Here is a 17,450-nt window from a genome sequence, read left to right on the forward strand (position 1 = left end):
AACTTTCTGGCCATCTTGGAAAATAGCCCTCCGTGCTTTGCAAGCTACATCAAACACTAGTCCCCAAGGTCATAAATGTATATAAATAACAGAGAAAAAAAAACGAAATTGTTTTATTATGGACATAAATAATTCCACAAATGAATCACAAGATAAAAATACACGTATGTAAAAATGAAAAATATAAAAGAAATTAACGCCTCTACCAAGAAACGCCAGCGTTTCTATTTCATTTGGAACGCGTTTATAGATTTCGTAAGAGGGGTTCCTTTGCAAGTAGTTTTTTGTGAAGTATGTGGTTCCGCCATCCGTGCCGTCATGGCCGCTGTGAGGACGCTCCCCCCTGACGTTGGAGGTTGCACCTCTCCGCAGCCGTCCTCTCACGAGTGAGCAGCGCTGCAAGAGGAGAAGATGGGGCCAGGGTTTGTTGTTGGCTCGCTGTCTCTTCTCTTCTCAGAAGTATTACGTCTCTTCTTTTAACATATGTTCTCCGTCTCACGACAGGCAAGTCTCGAGCTGTCGAATGTGGTGCTTTGTGTCGCCTAAAGCGCATCCTAGCGCTGTTTACAATCCCCGTGTTTGATCGGAATCCATTTTCTCCTGCGTGTTCTTGTAAGATGTTTTCCGGAGGGCTCTGGGGACCTGGTAATGATTGGCTAAGGTTCCGTTGCGTAGTCTAAAGAAATGTCGGCTCTCGCACCCGTGGTTAAGATGGCTGGAAATGGGGAAAAAAATGATAAATAAAAATTGGGGGAGAGGGCGGTAGCGCAGAAAGGGAGCCTAGCCAGGGGTCGGGTCATGAGCGGACAGAATCTTTAAGAATGGCCGAGCCGGGAGTAGACACATTGTATCCCCCCCAATTAAGGAATAATACTGGTGAAAAAGTTCAGGTGGTTGGTGAAGTTGTTGGAAACAGCTGTTTGTTTTCTCTGGTCACAGGCTGGCGCTACAAGAGTTTAGTAAATGTGCCTGTTGTGGAGCATTGTCTACAAAATGTAAGCAGGGCCACTAGAATTATGCGGCAGAGGACGTCCAAATTATGTGGCAGAGTTGACGAAGTTATGCCCCATGAAAAGGCAAATTATGCAGCATAACGCAGCATATTTTGTGATATTATTATTTCATTATTTTGTCATTGTTGGTTGCAGCCTACCAGACATTGGATGTGTCTGGTTTTCTAAAGACATCTTGGGGGCTTTCAGAAAGTTAACCTAGGAAGGCATTCTGCTTGTTGATTAAGGTTGGCTTTGTAACTAGCATTTTCTGTCTTTCTATTTGCTGGCTTTATTTGCTTTAGGCTGTCCAGTGACTGTCGCTCACTTTACCTAAACCGTATTTACTATATTCTTCCACAAACTAATTTTTTGTAAACAGGACTTTAAATCTTATTTTTTTCTTTCCACATTTGCTTTGCATTCAAAGGCAGAGGTGAAATGTCAGAATGTCTATTCCAGGGGACTTGGGCCTGATTTATACTTTTTTTGCACCGCATTTGTGCCATTTTTTGTCGCAAAAGTGGCGCAAACTTACAAAATTCAATTATATTTTGTAAATTTGCACCGCTTTTGTGTAAAAAAATGACGCAAATGCGACATTAAAAAAGTATAAATCAGGCCCTTGGTGTTTGTTTTTCTTTCTCGGACTTCAAAGTGAGAGAACTTATGTGACAATCTTGTAAAGTATCCATATAATAAGAGAGGGTGTAGTCTACTCCACTCCACTGTACCCTACCATAGTTCACCTAATCTATCTCGCTCAAATCTACTCCACTCCACCCTAATTTACCCCACTCCACTCAGTCTACTCCTCTTCACTCCTATCTACACCACTCCACTCCTTGCCACTCCAATCTACCCCAATCCACGGCACTCCACAATTCCCCAATCTACACCACTCCAATCCAATATATCCCACTCCACTCGATCCACCCCACTACAATCTTTCCCACTTCATCCCAATACACCGCACTCCAATCTACCCCAATCTGCTCCACTCCAATCTACCACACTCTACTCCATTCTATCCCACTCCAATCTATCCCATCCTATCCCAATCAACCCACACCACTCCAGTCAACTCCACTCCCCTAATCTACCCCACTCTACCCCGATCTACCTTACTCCAAACTACCCCAACTCCATTCCATTCTACCCCACTGCAATCCACCCCACTCCAGTCTAACACACTCCATACTACCCAGCTCTATTCCAGTCTACCGCGCTCCACTCCAGTCTACCCCAGTACACCCCACCCCACTCTTTCCAAATCTACCCTATTCCAATCTACCCCACTGCAAACTACCCAACTCCAATTATCCCTCTACAATTTACCCTGCACCACTCTAATCTACCCCAGTCCATTTTAACCCACTCCATTCCAATTAACCCCACTTTACTCCAAACTCCACTGCAATCTATCCAACTTCTCTCCACTCCAATGTACTCCATCCCACCCCAGTCTACCCCACTCCAATCTGCCACATCTACCCCACTCCACCACAATCTGACACACTCCAATCCACCCCACTACACTCTACCCAGATCTAACCCATCCTCTTCAATCTTATGTACCCCACTCCAATCTACCACACTGCACTCAAATCTACCCCTTTCCACTCCAATCTACCCCACTCCAAACCACACCACCCGCTCCAATCTGCCCCACCCCTCTCCATCCCAATCTACCCTACTTCGATTTTCCCTCCTCAGTCTATCCCACTCCAACATATCCTATTTTCTCCACTCCAATCTACCTCACTCAACTTCAGTCTACCCATTCTACCTCAATCACCCCAGTCTACCCCAGTAACCCCACCCCTCTCTACCCCTCTGCAATCGACCCCACCCTTAGCCCTACACTATCTTCACTCCAATCTACCCTACTCTACTCCAAACTACCCCACTCTAAACTATTCCACTCCAATCATCCCTCTTCAGTCTACCCACTCCAATCTACCCCAGTCCATTCCAATCTACCCTACTCTAATCAACTCGGTCTACCCTACTCCACCCTAATCTACCCCACTCTACCTCCTCCACTCTTCACCAATCCATCTCAACTCCATCCCAATCTATCCTACACCAATATGCCCTACTCCAGTCGTCACTCCATTCTACCTCAATCATCCACACTCCATTCCACTGTACCAATCTACCACACTCCAGTTTACTACAATCTAATACATGCCACCCAAACCCACCTTACACCAGTCCAATCTAACCCTTCCCACTCCAATCTACCCTACCCCACTCCCCCTCAAACTACCCTAATCTAATCTACCCCATCCAATTCACCCCACTCCAAACTACCCACCCCAATCCACCCCATCCTAACCCATTCTATCCCACTCAAATCTACCCCACCACATCCCAATCTAACCCACTTCACTCCAATCTACTCTACCATGAACCACTCCAATTTACCCCCCCCCTCCACTCTACCCTACTCCACCCTAATGTACCCCCCTCCGCTCTAATGTTCTCCTCACCACTCCTGTCTATACCACTACACTCCAATCTACCTCAATTCAGTCACTCCACTCCAATCTACCTTAATTCAGTCTACCAAACTCCACTCCATTCTACCCCATTATATCTTACTCCACTCCACCCTACTCTACCCCACTCCACTCTACCCCACTCCACCCCAGTCTACCCCACTTCACTCCAATCTACCCCAATTTATTCTACCCACCCCAATCTACCCTAATCCACTCCACTCTACCCCCATACCGATCTACCCACCCAACTCCAGTCTAACCCACTTCCCCAATCTACCCTACTCCACTCTACCCCAGTCCAAATTACCCCTATTGACCCCCACTACATTCCATTCTACCTTGCTATAATCCACCCACACTACCCCACTCCAATCTGCCCCACTCCATTCAAACCCATTCCTCTCCAGTCTACCCCAACCACCCCACCTTACTCTTTCCAAATCTACCCTGATCTACCCCACTCCAATCTACCCCAGTCTACTCCATTCCAGTCTACCACACTCTACTCCAATCTACCACACTCCTCACTAATCCACCCAATTCAATCTACCCACTCCAATCTACCACGCTAATTTACTCAGCCACCCCAACCCACTCCCACTTTTATCCATGCTGAACAGCAGCCACACTGGTGTACATACTGGCTAAAACGCATTGTCAAAGCCAGTATCTCTCGCATAGGCAAGACCTGTTGGCTTTTCCAATGCCTGTTACACTTGTTAACATTGTGGGCATTGGCTGATCCTCATTGGCTAACTCCTAAATGTAGGCATAAGCTATGGAAAGGTGACTAGGCAGTCTTTCCGAAGGGCCTTCCACTGCGCAGCAACATGTGCCGCTGCATTTTAGTAACTTTTGAACCATTTGAGGTAGGTGGTCATTGACAGCACAAGTCTTTATTTGCATTTGATTTTGTGAAAGCTTGAAAGTGTTTAAAAACACCTGGGGCTTGACATTTTTTTACAACTTTCAGCTTACTTTGCACTTTCTCCGGGATTTGTATTTCACTTTTAAACATGTATATAATAGAAGTGTGTTCTATGTTTTTTAACTTATTATTTTGCACATAATCCTGCTGCTAAAAAAACAAGTATATTCATAGAGAGACTTCCATTTCGACTCTTCTATTCGGCACCACCACTGGGACACAATTTTGTTTGTTAGCGCTTGTGGTTGGACCGACGGGGCAACCCTCCTTCTCTTGTCCCCAATCTTTGCCTGATAAAAGCTGCTCATGCCACATTTGAGATTTCATGTTTTTGACAGAAACATGGCTGAATGAATTATCAGCCCTGATGTAGCACTAGCTATCTCACCAGGATATTGTATCCTATTTTTCAATCAAGATGGTTAAAAAAAAAGAAGAGATTAGGCCACCTGCACCCGACTAGAGAAAAAAGATGGTATTGAGGGTCTAATTTTTAGTTTTAAATTAGATCCCTGCTTTTTCTTTTCAGGCCTCCTGATATATTGGCCCCCAGATTGCTCAAATAATGGCCTTCCCAAACTCTTCGATCTGACTGGCCAAGCTTAATAAATGTATTACTGATGCCCTGGACATGGTACCACCATTAAATCCTCTAAGAGTTAAAAGGACCAAACCTTCTGATCCCTGGCTCTCGCCTGAGCTGAGGGAGGAAAAAAGCCACTGTGAAAGGCTAGAACGTGTCTGGAGAAAATCATATGGATAAGAAGCAAAGATCCAATAGAGGGAAGCATTGAGAAACTTCGGCAAAGCTACAGTCGAAGTGCAGAGAGAATATTTCGCCTCACAAATTTTGAGGGCACCAAAAATTATTAATTCCTTGCTTTCCCCGAAGGCTGTCAAGAGCAACTTTATCACTTCTAGGGAACTCTGAGAAGACCTATCATTCTTTTTTTTTTTTGTGAAAAATTCAAAAGATCTATGCTTTATTCCTAGCAAGTTCTGGAACAGAAACACTGGTGGATATGGTGATAACTCATGAATATAAACTTCCTTGAAATTCCTGAGGAAGTTTCTTTGGAAGACCTAAAAAAATGTAAATCGAGATCAGCAGCTGACCCGTGTCCCCCTAGAATTTTAAAATTGATTGCCCGTACTATTTACCCAGTATTCAACAAAATTCTGATGTAGGTCTCTTTCCATCAGAATGGAAACAAGCTTTCTTCAACCGCTGTTGAAGAAACCTATGGCTAATCCAGCCATGCTGAGCAATTTCAGACCCATCTCCCTCTTGCCGGCAGAAGCAAAAATTGATTAACAGTCAGCTCTGTGTCTACCTGGAATCTGATGGCCTGTTGCATCGTTAACAATCTGGCTTCCGGCAAGGGGTGAGCACCAGAACTGCCTTAATGGAAATCATAAAATTAATCAAAGAACATCTTGATGGCGGACGTGCACCGATGGTGTTTTTTTTAGACCTCCTGGCAGAGTTCGATACAGTCTCTCATGCTACCCTTTTGGAGAGATTTAAAATGGCAAGTATTCAAGGGAAAACTTCTCTTTGTTGAGGTCTTATCTACAGGATAGATCACAGAGAGTCCATCTTCAGCCATTTTCGTCCTCCCCTAGGCCCATACTATATGGAGTTCAGCAGGGCTCTACAATGAGCCCTACGCTCTTTAATCTTTACCCAGCCACCTTAGCCCAACTGATTGAAGCTTGGGGTGTGCAAGTGGTGTCCTATGCAGCCAAAACACAGCTTCTAGTATCCATTCAGGAAAACACAGACTCAGCCTTGACTAAGTTTAAAGAATGCCTCAAGGGAGTTGCAGGCTGGATGAAGGACAATTCCCTAAAGCTAAGCTTTGGTACATGCTCTCCTCCACTTCCTAAATTATGGTGGTCCGAGGAACTTGAATCTCCCTGGCCCCTGCAGACCATGCAAAAAATGTAAGAGTCCTGTTTGACTCAAATCTCTCTTTTGCCACACAAATTATGCAGGTGTCATATGCTTGTTTTGCCAAACTTAGATCCTTAAGGTAGATGTTGCACCTGATCCCAGGGAACATTTGTAAGACAGCAGTGCGTACCTTGGTCACCGCCGGGTTAGGTTAGGCTTATAGCGTGTATCTGGGAAACCCGCCTTTTTTTTTTATATTGCAAGAAAACAACCAAAATTAGTCAGAATTGTCAAATCACAAATAGTCATCATCCTTACTCTCAATCGAGTCCTCCTGTCCCCCTTCCCGATCCCTCCCACCCAAAAGTTCTCACGGTCATGTACTCATAGCGCATGTGGACCCTCTGGTCTTGCAACGTCCGAGGAGGCACACAGTCCACCTCTGTGTTTGTTCCATTTCCCTCAGAATTTGTTACACTTTCGCGGACACTCTCTGCTCTCATATATCACCTTCTCTGCCAGGATGCACCAGTCTAAATCAGACTTCCAGTCCTCCAGATCCGGTGGCTCCTTCGCTTTCCAGGTGCGGGCGATAATACATTTTGCCACAACCATTCTCAAAGTCATCCATATCTGATCCACATCGATGTCTTTTGGTCGCCTCCCAGTTGTTCAACAAGCACCACTTAAGCTCAGGTTCTGCATTGTTCCCACAGACACTATTCAAACAAGACACCACTTAGCTCCAGTATCTTTATATAACCTGGCAACTCTACAGCATGTGATAAAATGTCTCTTCATGACCACAGTTTTGGGGACATAAGGGTGAGGTTATTCTACCCATTTTTGCATAGTTGGTACAAGCATAATAGCGTCTATGGAGATTGTTCAATTGTACTAACAAGTACTTTGCTCGGATGGCTACTTCCCTAGGGGATGCCAAGGGCTTCCTGGCACTCGTCATCTTCTAGCTCCCCTATGTTACGTGCCCAGTGTGCACTCAGGCTCCCACATACATCTGGCAGGTTATTGATAATCTTACAGTATGTAAGGAATGTTGTCTTTCTAGGCATATGTTCGGACAATAAACGGTCTTCAAACAGGGATGATTCAGGGTGATCCTCCCCTCTTGGTAACACCTGATAGAGCTCATGCCTGATATGAAGATAGCGGTATGCCTCAGTATGGGCAAGTTGAAATTATGTCTGGAGATCTGCAAAGGTAAGAACAGCACCCGATGTCCACAGATCTCTGAGTTATGTGAGACTAATAAGATCCCATCTACAGAAAGGAGTAGCTAATGTGCCCAGTGCCGCTGTGTCCCACAAGGGGGTCAGTTGTGTAATGATGTTGTTCCAACCCCACGAGTACACTATTTTGTTCCAGGGCGAAAGCCATAGGAATGGGGAATATCTGAGGCCTTTCCCCCCGTATAATGCTTGCAGGACTCCTCCCGGCTTCATGGCATTGCAGTCCGTTCAATAGGCAGGCTCCGTATCTGAGAGGAAAGTCCAGTGATTAATAACAGTTAAATGGGCTGCTCGATATTAGTTGCGTATATCCAGTAGGGCAACGCCTCCATCGTACCAGCTCCTCACTAAACTTTTAGTGGCTATGCGTACAGGGCATCAACCCCATAGCAAAAGTGGGTACCTCTTGGTCAATATGTTGGAAATAAGACACAGGGATAGGTTACGGGGTATTGTGCAGTTCATAAAGGAAGCGAGGCAGTGCCATCCTTTTAAACAGCGATGCCTGTCCCAGGAGCGACAGAGGCAGGGCTCTCCACTGGTCGACATCTATCTGAAGCCGTAGTATATATATATATATATATATATATATATATATATATATATATATATACATACATATATATATATATATATATATATATATATATATTTCCTTGACCATAGAGGAGATAAAGCACAGATTTGACCCAATTAATGGTGTAGCCGAGTAATAGCGAAAGTGTGTGAGGCTATGCATCACTCTGTCAAGGGTGGGGTCCAAAATATATAACAGGATGTCATCGGCATAAAGGGATATGCTGTCCTCCCACTCTTTCGACCATTTTAAGCCTCTGTTGAGAGGATCTCCACGTATCCAGGCCGCTAAGGGCTCCAGGGCCAAGGCAAAGATCTGATGGGACAGAGGGCATCCTTTGACGAGTGCCTGTTGAAGTCGAAAACTGGAAGATGTACCTCTATTGACGATTACCTGGGCCAATGGCTCTGTATAAAGGAGGCGTATCCTGGCTGCGAAGCATGGCCCAAACCCGAATTTCTGGAGGACTGCAAAGAGATATCACCAGTCAATAGTGTCAAAGGCCATCTGCATATCTAATGAAAACCCCAGTGCATCTTCCCTAATGTGGGGCACTCTACCCAGGACACTGTAAAAGCGTCTCAGCTTAAGTGCCGTACTTTTGTCCCAGCATAAAACCAGACTGATCTGGGTGGATTAGCGAAGGGATCACTTGGACCAACCGAGAGGCCAAGAGTTTCGCCAGGATCTTGACCTCCACATTGAGGAGGGAGATGGGCCTATAGAGGTGCATAGCGCCAGGGGCTTGCACTCTTTATGTATGACGACTATGTAGGCTAACCACTGGTCTTCCGGCAGGATTCCTCTATCCTGACTTTCCAGAGACATTGCTAAAAGGTGGGGGGCAATTGTGGACACTGTAAGCTTATTTAATCCCACTGGGAGTCCATTAGGTCCCATAGCTTTGCCGGAGAACAAGTCTCGTATTGCTTGTAAGATTTCATCCTGTGTTATCTCCTGCTCTAGGAGGTCTTTGTCTTGCTGAGTGAGGTTCGGGAGATCGAGATCAGATAGTAAGTCACGAGTTGCAGCAGTTGAGGCCGAAGGGGCCTGGGAATACAGGCTTGTGTAATAGGTCACGAAGGCATCTGCTATCAGCTGTCTATTTCGCACTCGGACTCCATCATCAGTCTCTATTTCGGGCACCCATCTATTGGTTCTGTTTTTCCCTCTAACCATGCCAGTAATTTGCCAGCCTTGTCACTCACTTCGTATAGGTGTTGTTGTGTAGCAATGTAGTGCTTGCAGGCCGCTTCTGTTGCGGCATCTTTTAATTCTTTTTGCTTTAGCGCTAGGTGGTGTGCACCAGTCACTTGATCTGAACTCACCAGTCCTGCTTCCAGACCCTCTTTTTGTTGTTCCAGCGCTTCCACATGTGTTTTTGTATCTTTCTTATGCCCGCAATCGCCGAGACCCCTTGTCCCTTTATTGTCACTTTGTAGGCCTCCCAGCGTGTCAGTGGGGACTCCACCGAGCACACATTTTCTGTGAAATAGTTTTTAGAGGCTGTAATCAAGCTGGCGGTGATCTGAGGTATCTGTAGATACCAGGGATTAAGCACTAAGTGCCGCTGCAAAGGTGAATTCAGATTACCATATGCCGCCCAGACTGGCGAGTGGTCAGCTATCCCTCTGGCAAGGTGTTTGATCTCCTTAAAACAATATAACCGGTGGGGGAAAGTGAGGATGTAGTCAGTTTGCGAGAGGCTGCAGATAAGAATGTTTAATGTTGCACTGACGGGTTACAGGCCCGCCATGTATCAATAAGCCCCATTGCTGTCAGGAAGTCTGTCAAGGAGTGATGGGGTTGGGCCATTTGCCTAGCCAGCCATCGGTCTTTAGTCTTGCAGTGTATTGCGTTAAAGTCTCCTCCCATTAGTAGTTCTCCATCTGGTAGCTTTAATAGTAGAGCACACAGCTCAGAAGAGGCGCAAGACTGTTAAGTGTGGCCTCGTCCAATGTCCGGGTGAGTGCTGCGTATCTCCCATATATATCCACCCAAGTGTGCTTTACTATGAAAGGCAGCGTCGCACACATGAGAATGCCAGTTCCCTGGGACCCTGAGGTGTATCCCGCATGTACCATCAGTTTATACCACCAGTGGTCTAAGGTGCGGTAGGTGTATCCGCATAGATGTGTCTCTTGGAGGAGAACAATATCTGGAGCATTCCTTTTTAGATACTGAAGTACTATCCCCCTCTTTAATTTATCCCCCAGTCATGTCACATTACAGGATATCAGCTTTACATCTGGGGAAGTATATGTCATGGATGTGAAGGGGAAAGAGTCAAGGTGCGTAGTATTGCTACATGGTAACGGAGAGGAATAAACCTTCTTTGGTTGGGGTGAGACAGGAGGGCTGTAGGTCGTGGTTTTGCCCGTGTGCTGCAAACTAAACATAACAAGACTTCAAAGACCAACTTCATAACATTTTCCAACCAGTGCCCCCCTCCCTGCTTCCCTGCATTGTGGGTCTAGAACTACCCAACCCCCAACTCTGCAGAGTGCCCTTCGCCCCATCCCAAAATAGTGAACGAAAGGCAGCTGTTGCCAACAGCCAAGTATCCCCTGTACTCCACCCTTGTATAGGAAAGATTATACCACGGTCCTGCCATTCCACACAGTATAGCAAGAGTTTCATGTCTGATGGCTGCATTCCATTTTTCATGGGGCCGAACGGTCCAGGTTCCATCACAGCAGCCATCCAGGTGGGGCTACCAAAAGTAGGAAGGATAGGCCCAAGTGATTTGAGTGGGTCAGTTTAGTTCCCTGTCTCCCGAAGGGGCTAATTTGCTGTCAGTTTCGGTGAGGTGTTCTGATCTTTCTACGGCTCTCCATCAGCAGACTGAGACAGTTCGACAGTTTTCTAGTGTTGTTTTCCTGTGCGTGACATACTCTGCGGTTTCAGTGCCATGCGCCAATCCTCAAGCCAGTCCCAGGTGTCTTTCGGTGTTTCAAAGTACTACGTCTTCCACTCTGTAACCACTCGCAAGCTGGCTGGAAAGATCATGAAATATTTAATTTCACGTTCCCTTAGGGCTCTCTTAACCTCCAGAAAGCTGCATCGTAGATGTTACCTCTGCATCGTAAAGTCCAGTAAGAAGGTTATCACTGCCATCTCATAGTGGACAGGTGGGGCGACGTGAGCCATTTGCAAGATCACATCTTGGTCTCGGAAGTTAAACATTCTGGCTATGATCGGACGAGGCGGTGCCCCTGGGTGTGGGGACACTCCAGGAACGCGGTGGACGCTTTCTACTGAGAAGAACTTGGAAAGCCCTCTAGGTTGCAATTTCTTGAGGAGAAGGTCTTCGACAATCACATCAAAGGCGGGATCATCGGATCACTCAGGCACTCCTGCAATCTGAATATTGTTCCTCCTAGATCGGCCTTCATAGTTCCAAAGCTTGGCCTGTAGATAAGTGGTGAGGGTCTGTAGCTCTCTGACCTGGGCCTTTAAGGTGTTTGTATCCACCTGGAGGGAGGTGAGGCGGTAGAGTCTTTGACCTCTCTCACGGGTGCACCCATATTACGTAAGTCAGCTCATAGAAGGTTGTGGGGGGCCCCGCCTCAGACACAGCTCGGGTTTGTGCCGGCACTTCAAGGTTCAAGGATGCCTCCGTACCAGAAGCCTCCTTTGGGATTGTGTACCTGTCCAGTTTGTTCTGTTGCACAGCTTTTCCTCATCTACCTCCAGTCATGGCGGTACTATAAGTCAGTTGACCCTGGAGAATCAAGTTTTTCGCCTTTTGGAGAGCCAGGAAAGGAAGCCGGGGGGCTATTGTGGTACTCGCCGCCGCTAGCCTGGGGGATATAGGTAAACCTTCGGTGGCCTGTCGGTTTTCCCACTGTGCGGTTCCTCGCCCATAGGAGAGATATTGTCACTTCCCCACTGTGTACAGATCGCAGCTGGCGGGCTCCTGGCTGAAAAGAAAGAGGAAAGGGGGAAATGAGGGAACTCGTCGCCTTCTGGCAGTACTTTGTTACTGCTTAATATCCCCTCATGTTGGTCGGAATCTCTTGTCTCACGTCATAAATCAGTCTCGCTGGGAAGGTCTGGGGGGCTCCCTGTGATATAGCACCACTTTTATTTCACTGGTTCCCGTCTTATGAGTGAGTCACGTTGTTTGTACATCTTAGGATGCCCCACTGGGCTGTTCGCCAGCAGCCGTGCTAGACCTGGAAGGGAGGGGAGAGGCCCGACTGGCCCAAAACGCACCTCTGTGCTTCCCCCCGGGCCCACACTGCTCCTACCAGCAGCTGCGACTGCCCCTTCCGATCAAGGACCCAGGGCACCGTATCTGCCGCTCCCCCACTGCTGGGTCGAGCCAAAGCGAGGGACGCTCCCGGGGTTACAGGGAGGGGGGGGGGACTGATGGAGGCCAGGCCAGGTTATCTGATGTTCAGGACCCCTCTCTCAGCCCCCACAACTCCGCTAGCTGCAGCAGTTTCTGAAGCCAACTCTCCCAAAGAGTCACCATGGCCTGACGAACCGAGGCCGCCATGGAGGAGTCCGCGCAATCCCCTCCTCTGCAAGCATAGCACGGCCCAGCCGGACTCTCGGGCCCCGCTGCAGGAAGGAACCTCCATATCCTCACCAGGCCCTTGTCACTGCTGTGTCGCAGGGCCACACTAGGCTCCATGGCTCAGATCCCTCCACTATTTGACCACAGCCAGGTGTGCCGTGCAAGGCATTACCCCAGAGATGCCCGACGGCTCAGCAGGCCCCAGATGATGCCAGGCTCCACAGAGGGTGATGGTGTGCATATATTGGATGTATGGTCGGAGGTTCAAGGGATGGTGCTGGTTAGGGGATCAGAGCCTTGCTAGGATGTGGCCATTTTAGTCAGCGGTTGGCCACGCCCCTTCTCTCCCGGCTTTCTTAATTTGCAGACTTCAGATCGTGGAGAATGCAGCAGCAAGGCTGATCCGAAGAGTCTAATATAGGCAGGCCAAACCACCTAATTTGAAGCAAATTCATTGGCTTCCTGTGATAAATCAGATCAAGTTTACAGCTCTAACACTAGCTTTTAGAGCTTTTTCTGGGCAGGGACCCGCATATCTGCAAAAAGACTGCGCCCTTGTCAGCAATGTAGAGTGCGCAGATCAAACCATCTTCTACTGCTTCATGTCCTTAAATATGTTAAAGCAAGGCAAGGAGGAAGGTCTTTCACAGGCTTGGCAGGTGAACTGTGAAATGCTCTCCCAATAAATCTGTGTAGAGCTGCTTCCATCTCAGTTTTTAAGAAATAACTGAAAACCTTTCTCTTTGACAAAAGCTAACCCCTTCTTATTTATTTGCACTGGATGTATTGGTTGTCAGTTGTCTGCTTGAGTGCCAGGACTCCTCCTAGGAAGCAGCTGTGTGCTATACAAATGGTGATTGATTGATGGAATTTTTTTTTAATTAAAATATTAGGTAGTAGGTGATGGGTTATGTGGTAATTGGGCAAATCCATAATTATGCAAAAAACATTGCAGCCTCAAATTTGCATAATTCCAGTGCCTCTGTATGTAAGGCACAGGTGTAGTCGGTGTAAAATAGCTGAGTTGGTTAATGAGTTTGTTGCAGAGATCCTTGTGTAACATACTAATGAAAAGCAGGCTGAACATATCTAAAGAGAATGCAGTGGTAAAATAATTTACTGTGTAATACATGAGTTACTAATAGCTGCACATAACTTGAAAGGCATACGTTTGACTCCTTGCAGGCGTTAATTCAGCTTTATGTTGGTTTATTCTAAAAGTGATAAAAATGGATCCACTGGGAAGTAATTAACCCTTGGTGTTCTGTATACTATATTCTAAATCTGGTTATCTGCTGCTGACAAAGCAACAGTGGAATACAGAAGTTGTCTTGAAAGAATTCCAGGCGACTCGAATGTGCTCTTGGGGAGAGCCTGTCAGTGGCTCAACATCCTGTTATTCTGGAAAAATCACTTAATCTCCCCTTGCCTAAAAAATGAACGTTGCGTTCTGTAATGTAACTGGTGCTCATGTAAAGTGCTCCAATACCTTCAGGCCGAGTTCTGGCTATAGAAAACTGCAAAGAAAGCACAGAAGGTGGTGGCTGGGAGAAGATCAGGTATTATTATTTTTATACATTTGAGACAGGAAGGAGAGTCCTTCTTATGTACAGCGCCCCCATTAGTCTTCTGCCCATGAGCAGTTGAAAACAAGAAAAGAGGATTTTGGGGGCCATGCATAACATAAAAACATGTATGCAATAAATTACTTTATAAAGATATTGTACGGTGCTATAGAGTTCTGTGACATTATAGAAGAGTGAGTCTGACGGTTGAGTACCGTTATAATGTCGTGGAACTCTGAGGTTACTTGCAATATCCTTTTAATTCACAGCAGAGTGTATTTTATTCCTTATAACAACACATGGTCACACCATCATCCCCTACATAAACTGCTTAATTCCTTAGTGTCTTGCTCTTTCATATTGATTTTGGACAAGAAGAATAAAAGCAGAACATTTAGTGAGAAATTAAGTATACCAAAATACTGTCATTTTTGGAAAAGGTATTTGGAATCTGTATAATGTAAGGCAGGTTAAAAAGAACACGGCTCAGACTAGGTAGAAAAATGAAGAGATTTTATATTTCCTTTAATGACCTATAGCGCGGGAAAAAACTAAACATGCTGCCATAAATATTTCCTTTCAACTGATCAATCTTTCTTTTTTAGAGAAAAATATCAGAATAAAGAACATCTAGCTGCCTTTTTTTCGTGTAATTATGCCTTTCTCTCCAGCAGCAGACATTGTGACTTCAGAACTCAACTGCAATAACCTATTATGGGAGAGTGGCTACGTTTTCCTTTATTATATGCGACTAGAGTTGTTGCAACTCTCCTGTAATAAGGAAATTAGAGACAATGCATTATATAGGATTGCAGACTCCATTGTATTATAGGTGTTTACAAAGTAAATAACAGGTTGCGCTAGAGAGAACTGTCCCCCATTCCACCTGCCTTGCAGTTCGCTGTTACAGAGCATACCAATAACACACTGAGCATGCAGTGGATATCTAGGCCTGACCCAAACCCCAGTTCTGGCTCAAGAATAGCTGCCAACACTGAATGTGACTGCTTCTATCTGTTAGCAGTCCAAGGAATTTGGATTATGTAGTTTGTGGGTGTTTAGTGAAATGTCCAAGAAAAATGGCACATTCTAGAGACATAGAGGTAGCACTACAATTTTGCAGTGATTGAGGGGCCCATAATGACTTTAGTAACACCACTCATCACACCAAACAAACACTGAGCACTAAAGAGAATTACATGCAACATTTACACACACTATCATCTGTATTAAGTTAATTCCTTTCTGCTAAGAGCTGCTGGCTGATTCTGTAGTGGAAACTATGAAAATTCGCCTCCTTCTGTGTTTGGCCAATTCCCTCTGAAAACTGTGATATGTGCTAAATTTACTGAAATTTGCTGGGACAGATGGTGAAAAACTGGGACTGTCCCGGCAAATCCAGGACGCCTGGGCACCCTAGATATTTCTGGGTATTTTTTGCGGTTGTCATTTTTAAGCTTAACTTTAGAAGTGATGGGCTGCAAAATCCCCTATGCATTGTATTGCTGGCTAAAAAGGACAGGTTGAAGGTCTAAATTGTGAGGAAAACAGAAAAGCTTTTCCGTAAATCAAGCACTAACTACTGCAGATAGTTGACATGGTTGACAATCACAGGGGGAATGGAAGGAATTTACGGTGGGTGTGAGGGTGTGTACAGGAGAATCCTCACTCGAGGAGTGAAGAGGTTGTGTGAGGAGTGATGATTAAGGAAAGAGGAGTGTGGGGTGATGAGGAATCAGGAGTGAGATATGAGGGTTAAGCAGTGAGAACTGAGGAACAATAAGTCAGAAATACGAGGGTGACTGAAAGATGATGTCCATGGAATCAGGGTGGAAGGAGTTGGATAGTGTGGTCTAACCCTCGGTCATGAGGCTTTTCACCTATGAATACCTGATTTCAGGTTTGTCAGACCAGTGGTTCCCAACCTTTTGACTTCTGTTGACCCCCACTTTATCATTACTGGAACCCAGGGACCCCCACTGAATCATTACTGAAACCCGGGGACCCCCCACTGAGTCATTACTGAAAGCTGGGGACCAAATCTGTTAATAATATATAATTTTCTAAGCAGTTGCAGACCCCTGGAGAAGGCTTTGCAGACCCCCAGGGGTCCCTGGGGTACAGGTTGGGAACCACTGTGTTATACTGATTCATTCAGTGGAGGCATACCAAGACTGCAGCAACACCCAGAATGCATTAGGTTGTCATACAAAAGCTGAGGACTGGTAGGTGATGGAATTAGATGGTCACCACTGGTGAGGGATAATGAGTTGGGTGAACAAATGAAGAGGTTGGATCATGTTTTAATAATGTACATAAAGCACGGGAAGGATTAAGAACTGAAAGTAATCATGTTTTATTTTTGTCCATCCAGAGTGAAAAGTGTCTGAACATAAGCGTTTGTGGAACACCCATGGACTCTCAAGAAGTAGAAATGACTGGCCAGGATTCTAACTCTTTTGCAGGAGTAAGTTCTGCACGCCTACTTGTTTCTCCTACTAGATGTGTCTTGTGTCAAATAGCTCTGACCCATAGGTAGAAATAATAGGCTATGGGGCATTTTGTGGGTCACTGTTGGTGAAAACCTTGCAGATCAATAGCCCTCAAACCTTCAATGTGTCTAATTATCAGAATCGCACAAAGGTGTTTTTAATTAAGTGATTTTTGGATTGTTGATTTGACTACCCTGTGGATTTTAGTAGCAGTGGAAGGCATTAGATTTGCATAATGCAACTATGAACATCTAGACTTATAAAATAAAATCAGAAGTATGTGTTAAAAAGTGGACATATTAAGCTAGTTCTCTATGTTTAGTCAAAGGGTTGCCCACATATAAAAAGGCACAAGTCTTCCCAGGTATTAGTGGTTAGAATGACAGTGTGCAGAGGACTACTTCAGGGTGCCTCCTATCTGTTGCTGCTTGCAGTTGCCAGACTTTACTATGTCTCTTCTAACACAGCCATTTCACACCATCAAATACCTTTTCAGTATCAGCTGCTCCAACCTTTTCCCAGTCGCCATTTACACCACAATGTCTCTGCAACCCATGACCTACTCAAAAACTCTGCACTGTAGCAACTCCAAGACCACAAGTTCTGCAATGTCAGTCACTCTGCCCACGGGCGCTCTTTTACTAAGTAAGCGTTCACCTTGCTGCACTTATACCCCCCACACTCAACATACGCCTTCCTGTGCATCTATATCATCCA

At 45.7% G+C, this 17,450-nt stretch overlaps 1 protein-coding gene across 1 annotated transcript in view; it reads left to right on the forward strand.

The window, feature by feature from the left end:
• Positions 1 to 330: 330 nt before the first annotated feature.
• LOC138301302 (uncharacterized) overlaps positions 331 to 17,450 on the forward strand; it is a 93,755-nt gene continuing 76,635 nt past the window's right edge. Inside the window, exons 1-2 of the mRNA XM_069241615.1 lie at positions 331 to 504; positions 16,616 to 16,708. Of these exons, the coding sequence (XP_069097716.1) occupies positions 484 to 504; positions 16,616 to 16,708 (114 nt within the window). The 5' untranslated portion in view covers positions 331 to 483. The remainder of the gene's footprint in view (positions 505 to 16,615; positions 16,709 to 17,450) is intronic.

The sequence above is a fragment of the Pleurodeles waltl genome, chromosome 6 (assembly GCF_031143425.1).
Source record: "Pleurodeles waltl isolate 20211129_DDA chromosome 6, aPleWal1.hap1.20221129, whole genome shotgun sequence".
NCBI lineage: Eukaryota > Metazoa > Chordata > Amphibia > Caudata > Salamandridae > Pleurodeles > Pleurodeles waltl.